The sequence below is a fragment of the Mugil cephalus genome, chromosome 2 (genome assembly GCF_022458985.1).
Source record: "Mugil cephalus isolate CIBA_MC_2020 chromosome 2, CIBA_Mcephalus_1.1, whole genome shotgun sequence".
In the NCBI taxonomy this organism is placed as follows: Eukaryota; Metazoa; Chordata; class Actinopteri; order Mugiliformes; family Mugilidae; genus Mugil; species Mugil cephalus.
This window is the reverse complement of record NC_061771.1, coordinates 27,516,882-27,530,503: the sequence shown is the minus strand read 5'-3', so window position 1 is coordinate 27,530,503 and position 13,622 is coordinate 27,516,882. Positions and strand designations below refer to the sequence as shown.

General features: G+C 41.0%; 1 protein-coding gene across 4 annotated transcripts in view; it reads left to right on the top strand.

The window, feature by feature from the left end:
• The first annotated feature begins 379 nt into the window (after positions 1-379).
• Positions 380-13,622, top strand: part of usp34 (ubiquitin specific peptidase 34) — a 74,822-nt gene continuing 61,579 nt past the window's right edge. For all 4 annotated transcript variants that reach the window (XM_047577616.1, XM_047577615.1, XM_047577614.1 and 1 more), the window contains exons 1-2: positions 380-764; positions 12,438-12,528. In XM_047577616.1, coding sequence (XP_047433572.1) covers positions 722-764; positions 12,438-12,528 — 134 coding nt within the window. In that variant the 5' untranslated portion in view covers positions 380-721. The remainder of the gene's footprint in view (positions 765-12,437; positions 12,529-13,622) is intronic.

Below are 13,622 nucleotides of genomic sequence, written 5' to 3'. Positions count from 1 at the left end.
ACTGCAATTAAGTACATTGAACCAACCCTCTCCCAAAAATCTTGTGCAAAAAAATAAATAAATACATTACTAGTTACAGTAAGTGTGTCAGGAATTACACACAGATGCTAATTATTTTAATAAAACTCAATATTAAAACATATTTCTGTGAGATTCGAAATATCATAAAATAGAAGAATAAAGTAAAAAATAAAAATGTAAGTCATCAATATCTGAGTTCTGTGTAATATAATAATCACCGCATTTGCCCTTGAGATCTCCAGGAAAGGTTGTAAAACGAGACTTCTTACGCAAGGTATCGCGAGACTGCGAAGAAAGACGAACGGGCGAAGGAGACATGGCGGAAAAAGCCGAACCGTCTTCATGCTGTGTCCCCTCCTCCCTCCCCTCCTTTTTCAACATGGCCGCCGTGTCCACTCTCCTAAGTGACGCTCAGATCGGAGACTGACTCCATTTCCACCCTCCAGTGCCTCTCAACTTTTGGTGTACATCAACTTTGCGTGGATGCAAGTCACGCTCGCCACTTCGGGCTCTCCATTTAGTGGCATAACCTTCACCAATCACTCCCTCCACTGGGCCTTTTTTTTTTTTTTTTTTTTTTTTTTTTTTTACCCCCTAAAACAACCAACTGCCAGCCAACAACAGTTTCCAGTGCAATGGTTTGAGGAGGTGCACTCAGTTTTTTTCTCCCCCCTCTCCCCTCCTCTCCTCTTCATGAACGATGTGCGAAAACTGCGCCGAGCTGGTGGAGGTTTTAAATGAAAGTAAGTAAACAAATCCGTTTTATTTACACCAGTCGACGCTGGAGTTAGCATTAGCCGCTAGGTGTTAGCATCGGGTCCTCCACTGGAAGCTGGGTGCTAGCTCGGTGGCTAGCCAAATTAGGGTGACCAGCCGTCCCCGATTTCTGGGGACAGCCCCCGTTTCGGATGACATGTCCCCCGGCCAAGGGTGTCCCCGAAAATGTATCCGATTTTAGCGTTTTATGAATGAGGAAAAAAAATATTGCGCGTGAACTAGAACAACGGTTATTACGGTAGCCGGATAGGAAGCGCTAGTAGTGAGCATGTTGCGCGCAGACTCAAACTATTACGGTAGCCGGTTGCCCTGCTATTGACGTTACAGACATAGCAGTTTAAATATGTTTAAATGTTAACACACATGCCCAAATAAACCGGAATTGTCCCTGTTTTTTTTCCCATATAATTCTGTTGTTTTTCATCTCCGAGCTGCAAATGTCCTCGGATTTCAATTTCAGAAATCTGGTCACCTTAAGCTAAATATAAACTTTGCCTTTTCGCATTTCCATCCCGACTTTGCCACAACAATACAGCGCAAGTAGCGAAATGTCGGCTGGTTATTTTTCAAGCCGATGACAGTCACGTCCGAGTGTCAGGACTGAGGAGGTTTTTTGATACGAATGCAGATGCAAATTCACCCCCTCTTTCTCCTCACCAGTTTTTTTTGGGGCCTGTCTGTCAAACACTGAACTCCAGCTCCCGAATTAACTCATTAATCATTTATCTTGTGTGTGTGTGACATTACAGCCACGAGTTAAGATACTTCGGAAGAGGTTTTAGCCGATGCTGATGTTTATGGAGCTCACACGAAGACGATAATTGACATTTTTTCATGGCGAGTCTGGTGTTAAATGTTGCTCCAAGCCAAACCCTGAGATTTAATGGCTGCATCGAGGCGCATATTTTGGGACCTAGCACCCCGTTAATCCTCGACATCTTCAGTGTATTCCCCCCCGCATTTACCTCGGTTTGCTGGTGAATTTTAATCTACTTTTCCCACGGCATTTAAGCGTTTAATCCACGGGGCTAACTCAAGTCATCACACGTAAAATGCTAGGTTGCTAAATTGCTAAAAATGCTGCTATGCAGGCCCTGCTTCGTGTAGGGTTGCGTGAAGAGCAATTAGCAACACGTTATTACAGTATAACACCTTAAAATAACGTTGTTGTTCTTTGCATGGAGGGATTTTTGCTTTGTTTGTTGTTGTTGTTTTGTGTTTTTTTTGGTCGTTTTTCAGTTGTTTGTCCAGCCTATTGTGTCATGTGTGTGAAGTGAAAGCTCCTCCCTGTAGGAATACTCTATGAAACAGACCTGCACCTGAACGCAGCATGGCTCAACTAACTGAGGAGGACACAAAAGAAAATGTGGACGATTTTATTTAGACAGTTCTCAGTCTTTTCATTTGGTTGAAAACAAACAAACATTGTCTTCAGTCGTCTTAAATGTAAATATAAGTCGAGTTGTGGCCACTTGTTTCTGGACTGTCCTCATTAGTACAGAACACGTCTCAGAGTAGAAAGGTTACAGACGCATTATTGTGTATTATTATTACTCTGTTACTCCCTCTGGTCTTTGGTAGCTTCATGATGATGGAGAACAGAAGGTTGTCTCATCCAGGTTCAGTACTGTTTCAGTGTGGTCGACCACTAATGTGTGATTGGTCGTCTTGGTAGTAGCGCGTTTCCTCTATCGTGTTTCCGGCCGCTTGTCCATCTCCGCCATTATCAAATTGATTGTTTTGGATTATTAAAGAATCTGTAAGGTTAACTGAGGAGGTTCGGAGATGCAAACTCGTGCTCGGTGAAAGTTACAGTTGTGTTTCTGCTGTTGTCGTTCTTCTCCCTGGTGTTGGATGGGGTTGAGGTGAGGACTGGTTCATGGGGAGACGAGACCTTCCACAGAAAAAGAAAAACACTTTGTGGACCAGACTTGGCTTTGGTCAACAGGACATCGTTGACCCAAAGAATGACACTAATAGGTGGTTTAGACTTCTGCGTCAATTTGACGAAGAGCTGTGATTGGTTCTCTTGGTAGTAGCGTGTTTCCTCTCTAGTATTTCTAGCTGCTTCTCCATCTCCACAATTTTGGATTTGATTGTTTTGGATTAATAATTAACTGAGGAGGTTTGGAGATGCAAACATTTGTAAGACTTGTGTTCTGCAAAATTTCGGCGAATGATTCAGTCGCCATTGTTGAAAGTGAAGCAGGAAGTGGAAACAAAACTGGCTAAAAAGACACAGCGTCGACTGGTGTTGGGGAGGAATTGTTACAGACAGAGACGGACTGTGTTGCACTGGTGTTGGCTACGTGATTAAGTTATCGCGTCTAAGTCCTGCAGCACCATAAACAATATGTCAATATCTATTTTGACACAATTTGTCATACTTTCTTTTAATTGAGCAAAAACATGAGTGCAGTTGTGAGCTTGAATCGTGAACCCTTGTTCCTGGACTGTTGTTCTCATTTGTCTCAACGTAAAAAAAAGTTACAGACATATTATTGTGTTTATTATGACTCTATAACGTCCTCTGGTCTTCTATAGCTTTTGCTGCTGTTCTGGTTCTTCAAGAGAGTCAAGAACTCGCACAGAAAAAGAAAAAAAAAACATTTCTTCATGGACTAGACTTGGCTTTGGTCAAGGGGACATTGTTGACCTGCACATGAATGCAGCGCGGTGCACAAATTCAAACTAAGGAGGACACAAGAAAATCTAGCCGATATTATTTTGCAGATTTGCTCATTGAACTGTGACCTCCTGTTTTTGGACTCATTGTGGCTCAAAGGGAAAAAGGTTACGGACAGATTATTGTGTCTTATTGTGCAGCTATTACATCTCGTTCAGATTCTTATTCCACAGGAACTCGGTTCATGCGAGGAGGATGGTAGCTGACATGAGATGGGTACTGGTGTGTGTTTGTGTGTGTGCGGTCGACCCCTGACGTCGAACAATGAGACCACGTCTTGAGTTGAAGCAACGGCCGGTCACGTTCTTCCACTCTGGCTTTTGGGCACGGAGACATAGTGGAAACAGGAAAGGGCCAAACACAAAGCGTTTCTATGAAGCTGGAAGGACCCTATTGTTTGGAGCTTTTTCCCCTCAAATTTGTACCTCGGACCAAAACAATCGAAATCAACCCAAGCTCAGACGCACCGTTTATTTGGCTTCACAGCGAACTTTGAATGAGCGATTGTCCTTTAGTTGTTGTTAACTCCGTGGGACCTTGTTGCATGTCGGAGACTTGCACTGAAGCTCAGCTGCATTTACTTTTGGACTGAGCAGACACCTGGTTCACAGGACAATCGAGACGAAAGTTTTGCGATTGGTTCCGATTATTTTGCAGAACTCCACCCTCTCCAGCTCCGTTCATTTGTCCCAGGACAAAAGAGTACGATTGTCGGCCCGAAACGAGCCGACCTGAGGGATAAACGAGTCGGGTGTGACATCACCCTGAAACACCTGCTGCAGAGGCTTCATGTTCTGGACCGTGAACAGCAGACGGTCGTTAGCCTCGTTCCCGGTTTGCACGATTTCTGTTGATCCTCTGGAAAACTTCATTAGAAGTTGTTGTGTGTGTGTGAAATTCAGACCAGTTCCCGAAGAAATCCAGCTTTATCCGTGTGCATGTGTGCGACGTAGGGCTGCCGAGATTAGTCGACCAGTGGGGCCGGACGGTTTGGCCAAAAAATGTCTGTCATGGCATTTTTTTCCAAAATTCTGACGGTATATTATGATTTTTTTGCATTTTTTCATACATAGTCACATGGTCACAACATTCTACTGATTGAGAGAGGAATTAATGCAGTAGATTGACTCAGGTTGGACTATTTTACTGCGATGATGAGTAAATATTGTAGAATGATCCCACACTAGTAGTAAAACAACGTGTTAGCGCTGTCTGCTGATGTGAATTGGTGACATTTACAGTTTAGATGTAAAAATAGAAAAGAAAAAAAAACGAGAAATCAGGGGCGTTTGATCTACCTCACAAACCCGAAACCAAATACGACATGCCGGTGTATTAAAAATTCATATTATAGCGAAAAAATAAATACTGGTATTAGTTATTAACCACCTAGCTCTAACGATTAGTCACAATTACGCCCACTATCAAAATCGTTTTTGAGTAATTAATAATCAACGTCATTGTTTACTTTCTGTTTCTCTGTAATCTATGACTGTACCTTCCTCTGCCTGGTCGGCCTTTCTGTCCTGGCTAAACGAAAGCCTGAAAGCTTGGGAGAATTTCACCCAAAACATAAAAGAGGAAGAACGTGCGAGGCAGAACTTGTTTTTCATGGCAGCACGACAGTGAAGCACGAGCATCTGAAAAGGAAACACGTTGTGGCTGATTCGTTTTCTGATGAAGAGGGACAGTTGTCTCAATAATTAGGCTAATTAGCTAGTTAGCTGCTAGTTAGCTGCTAGCATTAACCTCAGCGTTGGGTAGCTATGTGTCTGTATATTGTAGCTGTAAATGTTAACATTGACTTAAGGCTAACCATGATGCTATCATTAGCCTTAGCACACATAGGTTATGTGTTCAGGGCTCTGTAGTCTCACACGTTTCAATAAGTTCACGCGCCCACGTGATGAAACATTAGTAACTTCGCCTGTATGTGAAGAGAGTAGAGAATCAGCCAATCAGAAAACAGTGTTTTAAAGCATTTAAAAATAGTTTGATGCCCGACAAGAGTGAAATATGTTTACAGGTATTTCTTTTTGTTGATATTTTGTACTCTCACTAGTGTGTAGTGTTCATCGCGCATAGTTTTTGGTCCCATTTTAAAATGCGCCACACATTCACAGGCCTCTGCCTTCAGTTTAATTTGCATCATATTTAAATATGTCAGAGATGCTGGTTCAAGCTTCAGAGTTCATTAAAAGTTGAATGTGCTGTTTTAATCATCTTCAGCTGTAGTTTGCGGGTCCGTTAATGCTTCTGTAAGAGCAGCTGCAACGTACTTAGGATCCGATTAGTCGACTAATCGCTAAAATAAACAGTAACTTAAAATGATGGTTTGCGTCGGCCCTGGTGTGATGACAGGTTCTCGCTCCACCTCAGCTCCACCTCAGCTCCACTCATGTAGATGTGGGCTCGTTTGTGTCTAAAATCAAAAATCAGGTCTTAGGTTTGCGTTGATATTGAGTGGAAAATACCTGAAATACTGTTTCTCTGGATGATTGTTGAGACTGAGTAAAAATGATGTTTAGTGTTGATTTTAAAGAACATTTAGTGAAGATGAGTCCGATTTGGTTTTATTTCGATTTGACACGATCGAGTGTTGAGTAAAAATTATGCTACGCTAACTTTTTGGCATCTCTACATTTTCGATTTCCATCTCCTCAATGAGTTTATAGTGATGGAAGATTAAAAAAAAAAAAAAAAAAACAGAACATTTCCTTTCCACTCATTCGTGTTGAAGGTTGCAGACACACACCACACATACAGCGTGTTTCATCTGTCCCTTCCCAGACTCTGAATGCTGCCCGATGAGCCTTTTCAACACTTTAACAATGAAAACTGTTGAAGTTTGGCGTTTGTTTTGCGGCGCTGTGGGCTGTGGGCTGTGGGTACGAGGCCTTTAAAACGTCGATTCGCAGCGGTGTAAATAACTCTGGTGGGCTGGTGGGGATGGGGTGTCCCACAGTGGGGTGCTGTCAGCTGTGACGGCTCAGTCAGCGTGACTGGCAGCTCCATGTGTTGTGTCTGTGGGTGACCTACGACCCCGGATTTGCAGCAACAGCAAGTGTTTGTGTCTGCGAGAGAAGCAGAACTCCACGTTACAACGGTGGGATCAGTGGTCGCCGGCTAATCCGCGTGGTTGGACCAGAACACGTGGACATATTCACTTCTTTTTTTTCTGTGTGTGTGTTAACTGAAAACCACCGGGGTTAGTTATGGAAATGACTATAATGTTCTTTATTCTGTATTAGGATCCTCATTAGCTTCCACGAGGCGGACGCTGGTCTTTCTGGGGTTCACACAGCAAATTCAGAAACAAGACAAATGTTTAAATTGTACGATATAAGAGAAAACACACAATAAATAAAATATAATAATAATAATCATAACAAATAAGTGAAGTCATCCTGGAGTAAAAATCAAACAACAATAACCAATATAAATGATAAATCTATACAGTTACTTTCCATGTACTTACCTATATAAGACAATATGAATTAATGTTTAAGTCCCTTTTTAAAAGAAAATCTACTACTGGTGTGTCTGACATGAAATGGGAGCATATTTCATCCATATTTATGGGAAATTACCACAGTAGCACAGAATTAGGCAAGAATATATATCAACAAAATACAGATTTGAAAATAATTTGGATGAATATACAAAAAATAACAACATGGACTAGGATGTAAAAAATGCTAAAAACTGGAATATAATAGAAATGCTAATATATATATAATATAATTACTAAGATACATGCGTAAACTGTATAAAGTACAGTCCTGTAATATCTATGTCAGACTTCTTTAAAGTAAGTTTTTATTTTTTTTGGCCCCACAAACCAATCCAGATCTTTTAATATTCAACATCAGACGATCTGAATCCCAAACTTCCCCCCGTGTGGATTCCTGAAGTCTCCCCTCGTCTTCCTTGTGTTCTCCCAGAGTCGGCTGGACTCAGTCCACTAAATCTTTCTGTGGTGGTTTTGTTTTATTGAGGACCTAAAATGAATTAATAACTACTAAAGATCCGACCCGGTCGTTTTAAAAGCGCGTCGCAGGCTACACTCTGTGTCAGTCGTCCTCTGGGACAGTGATCTGACTCAATTTGAGCTTTGCTACAGTGAATCCAGTTTGTCTCTGTGAGTTGTTTGTCCCACAGTGGGACGGACACTGGAGACGGTGGAACAACCGATAGATTATCTGGACTATAATGTGCTGAATGTGCTGTGAATAAACAAAGTGTCCTACAACATTTGGGATTTAGCCCAGTAGCGACGTTTGTCCTGAAAACACCACGAGGCATAAACCATGAAATGTAGAGACGTCCCCTCTGATCTGATCCGTCTCATTTTAACACATCATCTGATCTCAATCCAGATCTGATCTTAACTCTCTTGTAGATTCCTAAACTCTGTCCTCGTCATCTCCAAGGGTTTGACTAGATTCAATCCAGTAAATCTTTCTTTAAGTCGTAGCTTCTGGTCCTCCAACGCTGCCATAAACTCCCTCACCCTCTCTGGGAGACTTTACCTCCAGGAAACTTTTCTCTTCTTTCAAACAGTGTTTGTCGGTGTTGAATGTCGCTGCTAGAACTGACTGATGATCAACGACTGACACCTCAGCGAACTTCCACACTGGAAAATGAAGACAGAAATTCGTAAATTGTGCAGGTTCTTCCACACGGCAGACGTGTTTAGTGATTTTAGTTCTTCTTCTTCTACTACTTTGACTTTTAGCAGCTTTGACGCCAGACAGTGAAGAAGACGAAGACTTGGCTAAAATAAATAACGACTAAAGATCTGATCCGATGCACGTTGATATCGATCGGGACATAACTCGCTTTTAAGAATCTTTCATTTACAAACTAAACCATTGTTAAAAATGCAGCAAGCATCAAAGATAATTTTTGACTTGCTAGAAGTCAAAAATTTTCAATAAAAGGCTCATTCACGCTTTCACGACTTTGTGAGACGCTGTTATTCGTGCCCGTGTTTCTTGCCTTTAGCTCATTTCTAACTGTCGGCTGTGCAGAGATATCTAAAAACTTCTGATGCTCATCTGTTAAGAATAGCCAAGAATAGTCGTCTTCAAAATTACCTCAAACCCAGAAGGAAAGAAGAAAAAAACAAGTTGCAGCGGAACTTTTTTCGAGACATAAATTTTTGAAATAACGTCCACGACGAGACGTATTTGAACATTTCAGCCCTCGGGTTGAGCAAAGAAACAATCTGAACTTTAGAGCTGAGATTAAAAAATGAAACATGGCCGCCAAACTAACGAGAGAGGCGGAAACTGCTGCTGCTGTTCTGGTTGTGATTGTTTGGTTTCTGGACAGATGAAGTGTGGAGCTGATAACGCGTTAACCTTGAGATTCCAGCTCTGTTAATAAAATGTCAACTGTTGCCAGAACAATGTGTTGCTCAGTATAGAAACCTCATCATTACTGAGGGTCGTGAAGATTGTTTCTCTGAGTCGCTGAGTTCACGTTGATCCAGACTGAGACGCTTCACTCAGCAGATACGGTCAAAAGGTTTATTACTACTACTACTACTTCTTTGTCTTTTTTGTCTTCGTCTTCTTCATCTACTACTACTACTACTACTACTACTACTACTTCATCTTTTTAGTCTTCGTCTTCTTCATCTACTACTACTACTACTACTACTACTACTACTACTTCATCTTTTTTGTCTTCGTCTTCTTCATCTACTACTACTACTACTACTACTACTACTACTACTACTTCATCTTTTTTGTCTTCGTCTTCTTCATCTACTACTACTACTACTACTACTACTACTACTACTACTACTACTTCTTCGTCTTTTTTGTCTTTGTCTTCTTCATCTACTACTACTACTACTACTACTACTTCATCTTTTTAGTCTTCGTCTTCTCCATCTACTACTACTTCTTTGTCTTTTTTGTCTTCGTCTTCTCCATCTACTACTACTTCTTTGTCTTTTTTATCTTCATCTTCTTCATCTACTACTACTACTTTGTCTACTACTCCATCTTCTTCATCTTCTACTATATTGTTTACTGCTTCTTCCTTGTCTACTACTTCTTTGTCTTCGTCTTCATCTACTACTACTTCTTTGTCTTTTTTGTCTTCGTCTTCTTCATCTACTACTACTACTTTGTCTTTTTTGTCTTCGTCTTCTCCATCTACTACTACTACTTTGTCTACTACTCCGTCTTCTTCATCTTCTACTATATTGTTTACTGCTTCTTCCTTGTCTACTACTTCTTCGTCTTCTTCATCTACTACTACTTCTTTGTCTTTTTTGTCTTCGTCTTCATCTACTACTACTTCTTTGTCTTTTTTGTCTTCGTCTTCTTCATCTACTACTTTGTCTTTTTTGTCTTCGTCTTCTCCATCTACTACTACTTCTTTGTCTTTTTTGTCTTCGTCTTCTCCATCTACTACTACTTCTTTGTCTTTTTTATCTTCATCTTCTTCATCTACTACTACTACTTTGTCTACTACTCCATCTTCTTCATCTTCTACTATATTGTTTACTACCTCTTCGTCTACTACTTCTTCGTCTTCTTTGTCTAGTCCTATTTCTTCATCTACTACTACTTCTTCGTCTACTACTTCTTTGTTTTTGTCTACTACCATTTCTTCTTCATCTACTACTACGTCTTTGTCTACTACTACTTCTTCGTCTTTTACTACTCCATCTTCTTCAGCTTCTACTATATTGTTTACTGCTTCTTCCTCGTCTGCTACTACTTCATCTTCGCCTGGTACTACTTTTTCGTCTTCTTTGTCTACTGCTATTCCTTCATCTACTTATTCGTCGTCTATTGCTACTTTACTACTACTACTTCATCTACTACTCCTTTGTCGTCTTTGTCTACTACTATTTCTTCTTCGTCTGTTACTACTCTGTCTACTACGTCTTCATCTACTACTTCTTTGTCTACTGCTTCTTCATCTTATTTTTTGTCTGCTACTGCTACTACTTCTTCATCTTCCTTTTCATCTTCTTCGTCTACGACATCTTCTTTGTCGACTACTACTTCTACTTGGTCTTCTTTCATCTACTTCTACTTGTTCCTCGTCTTCTGCCAACAAACAGAGGAACCAAAATGACCCATGGATCTAGTGAATTTGGAGGCCGTGTCAACACCTCCTCCATGGCCATGTCCAGGTCACTGGTGTGTGAATGTGACTGTACGTTGTGTGATTGGTCATAGTTCTGTGGGAAAGTTAAATTTCAGGAAATGATCAAATTGGAAATGAAGCGTCAGTGTGGTCTCTGGTATTTATCGCTGTTCTGTGATTCATTGGGTTGGTGAGCAACGTGTTAGGCTTGATCAAGTGTCTCAGATGCGTCTAGGGACGTCTGTGTGGGAATTGTGGTCGATTCAGGCGGTTTACAAAAGATGGGATCAGTATCTGTCTTCAGCCAAGTCTGATGTTTAGTAGTTATTTATTTTAGTTCTGCCATGAAACAAAAGCACATCCCTCTACCGTCAAAATCTCTTCTTCTTTGTCTTTTCCATCTTCTTCGTCTAAAATAAGATGAACCAAAATGACACATGGGATCTAGTGGATCATACCCAGAACAAGACTATTGGCACATTTCCACCGGCGCGGTATTTGCGTGTTTCCACTAGCACGTAGGTCCTTGGTACCAGGTACTATTTTGGTATCGCCTCAGCCGTGATTCCAAGCGAGCCAAAGCGAAACTAAAACATAACGTCACCCAACTGCCTTCCACTGATTGGCCGACGAGTGTCGTCACTGGAAGCGAGTGAGTTACTGTCAATAAACATAAGGTTTCGACCCCACCACTTTTTAAAACCTAGCCTGCAGCCGTTATTGTACAGTGTAAAGGCTACCAAGCTAGCGTTATCAACCATAAGCCTACCCTCTAAAATCGTCTTTTTGCTGCTCGTCTGTTGTTGTTCTGGTCTTCTGGTTTTGCGCGTGGCTTTGCGCGGTGTAAATGACGTCACGTCACAGTTTCGTGCAGTTATGACGACTATGCCCACGTCAAGGAGGTACCACCCTGGTGCCGAAGCCTCTGGTGACTCTAATAAAGTGTACAGATAAAAGCCTTTTCCTTCAGTTTCATTGAGTCCTGCTTGGACGACCAAAAAGTGTCAGATTGGACCCTATTGTTGCTGTTTTTTGTTTTTTTTTGTTTTGTGTTCAGGTCAGTGATTCAGTTGGAGACACTTGATGCCCATAAACTGGGTGCGACTGCTGTGGCTCATTGAAAACCTGCACAGTAACGGGAACTTTAGACACGAGCCGTGGTGCCAGTATTTAATATCTGAGCCCAGCGTCGATATGATCTGTCTCTGTATTGTTCTTGGGATTATTTTTTTATTTTTAGGACCATTTTGTTTCGTTGTTTATCATCTAAAGGAGGAACGTTTATGTTTTATGACTCAAATTCCTTCACACTACATTTATCTTTAAATGTATCTTTAGGTACAATTTAAATGTGTCTGTATGAACGTATACACACATACTGCAGATATTCTGTGAATAGTTTTTAAAACACACTGCTGGAGGTCAAAGGGGAGTCAGTGCTGTAAATTTAGATGAATAAAATGTTTAATTCTTACAATACTTGGTCAGAACAAGTAAATTAAAGATACATTCTCACAACATGTGGTAATCTTTTGACATGATAGATATGAATCCTCCTCCTGTCTCCAAAGACTCTTTTCTTATGATCTTATAAAAGAACTTTGATATAATATACACACGCACCGATCAGCCACAACATTATGACCAATGACAGGAGAAGTAAATAACATTTAAACCATCTTGTGACAATTCAGTGTTCAGCTGGGAAACGTTTGGACCTGGAAATCATTCATGTGGATGTTACTTAGACATGTAGATGTAGGAGATACTTAAATGTGTTGTTGTCATTTTGTCAGGTTCCACATAGTAACAGGTACATTGTGTGGTTTCTCGTCAGTATCGGATGCAGACGGCAGTGAAGGAGGCTTCCAGCTGAAGAAGGAACATGCCCTGCGGGTGCTGGGTTACATCAGCTCCTGGACTCAGAGGTCAGTGCTGAAACGGTTTTAGTGGGACGAACAAAAAGTGAGTCCATTCATTAGTGACCAAGACAGGAAAGGAGAAATACCCAAGATCCAGATTGCACATAGCCCTGTTCCACATTACGTATTGCACCTAAGCCCTATTGCACATTTCAACTAGAATAACCAGACATCAGGCTATTACTGCCTTACTGGCTGGTTCCATCCTTACAGGACCGGGTTGATCTGAGCCTTCAGATGCCAATAAAATGTTTGTCCTTGGGTATTTTGAAGGTTCACTTCCATCCGTGCAGGTGAAAAGCTGACATGACGTCACAAAGCATTGGCACAGTAATAAAGCTAAGGGGGCTAAGCTAATTAAAAATTCACTGGCGCCCAAATGAAGCACCCATATCTGAGTAAGTCTGTGGGGGTTCTCAGTCATCCAGGTCGTGGTAATCCAAAAAGGCAACTGGACTCTACATATCTGAGAAGTTTTTTGGTCTGGTTACTACCGCTGGAATCGGTGTCATTATGGCACCGAGTATCGGTTCCCATCCCTATAGCTGAGCATTAAGATCAGGGATCAAGCGACAACCCCACAGAAAGGTTTTCACCACTGAGCTGCTTGGTCAAAGTACATGACTTCATTTCCAAAGTTCCCTCCTTACATCAAACTTTCAAGATGGCTTCCTGTTTTGTATGACATCAGTTATAGATAAACGACGATGTTGGGGATTCACAGATTCTGTAGAATTATGAATTACCCCCTGATACCTCCTCTTCTATTGGTGGAAAACCAATCAGGAAACGAAATGTCAGTGGTTTCTTAGGAAGAGGGGAAAGTTGTGGAGAAGAACCAAGAGATTTGGGACTTTTAGATATTGTTACTGATTGGTGTTGTAAATAGCTGAACACAAATGTGTCATGCATTTCCTGCATGTCAGTGTAAATAGTCCTAAATAGCTTTGTAGTTTGCTAAATTTGCACACAAGCCTTTGAAATTTACACTTTAGATTTGCTTATTAAGTTATAAAAATGGTTTGTTCCACATGTTTGTGGTTTTCACTGTGGAAAATCTAACTTGGTCTTACTTGGGTTTTATGATTTTAGTCTGGTTT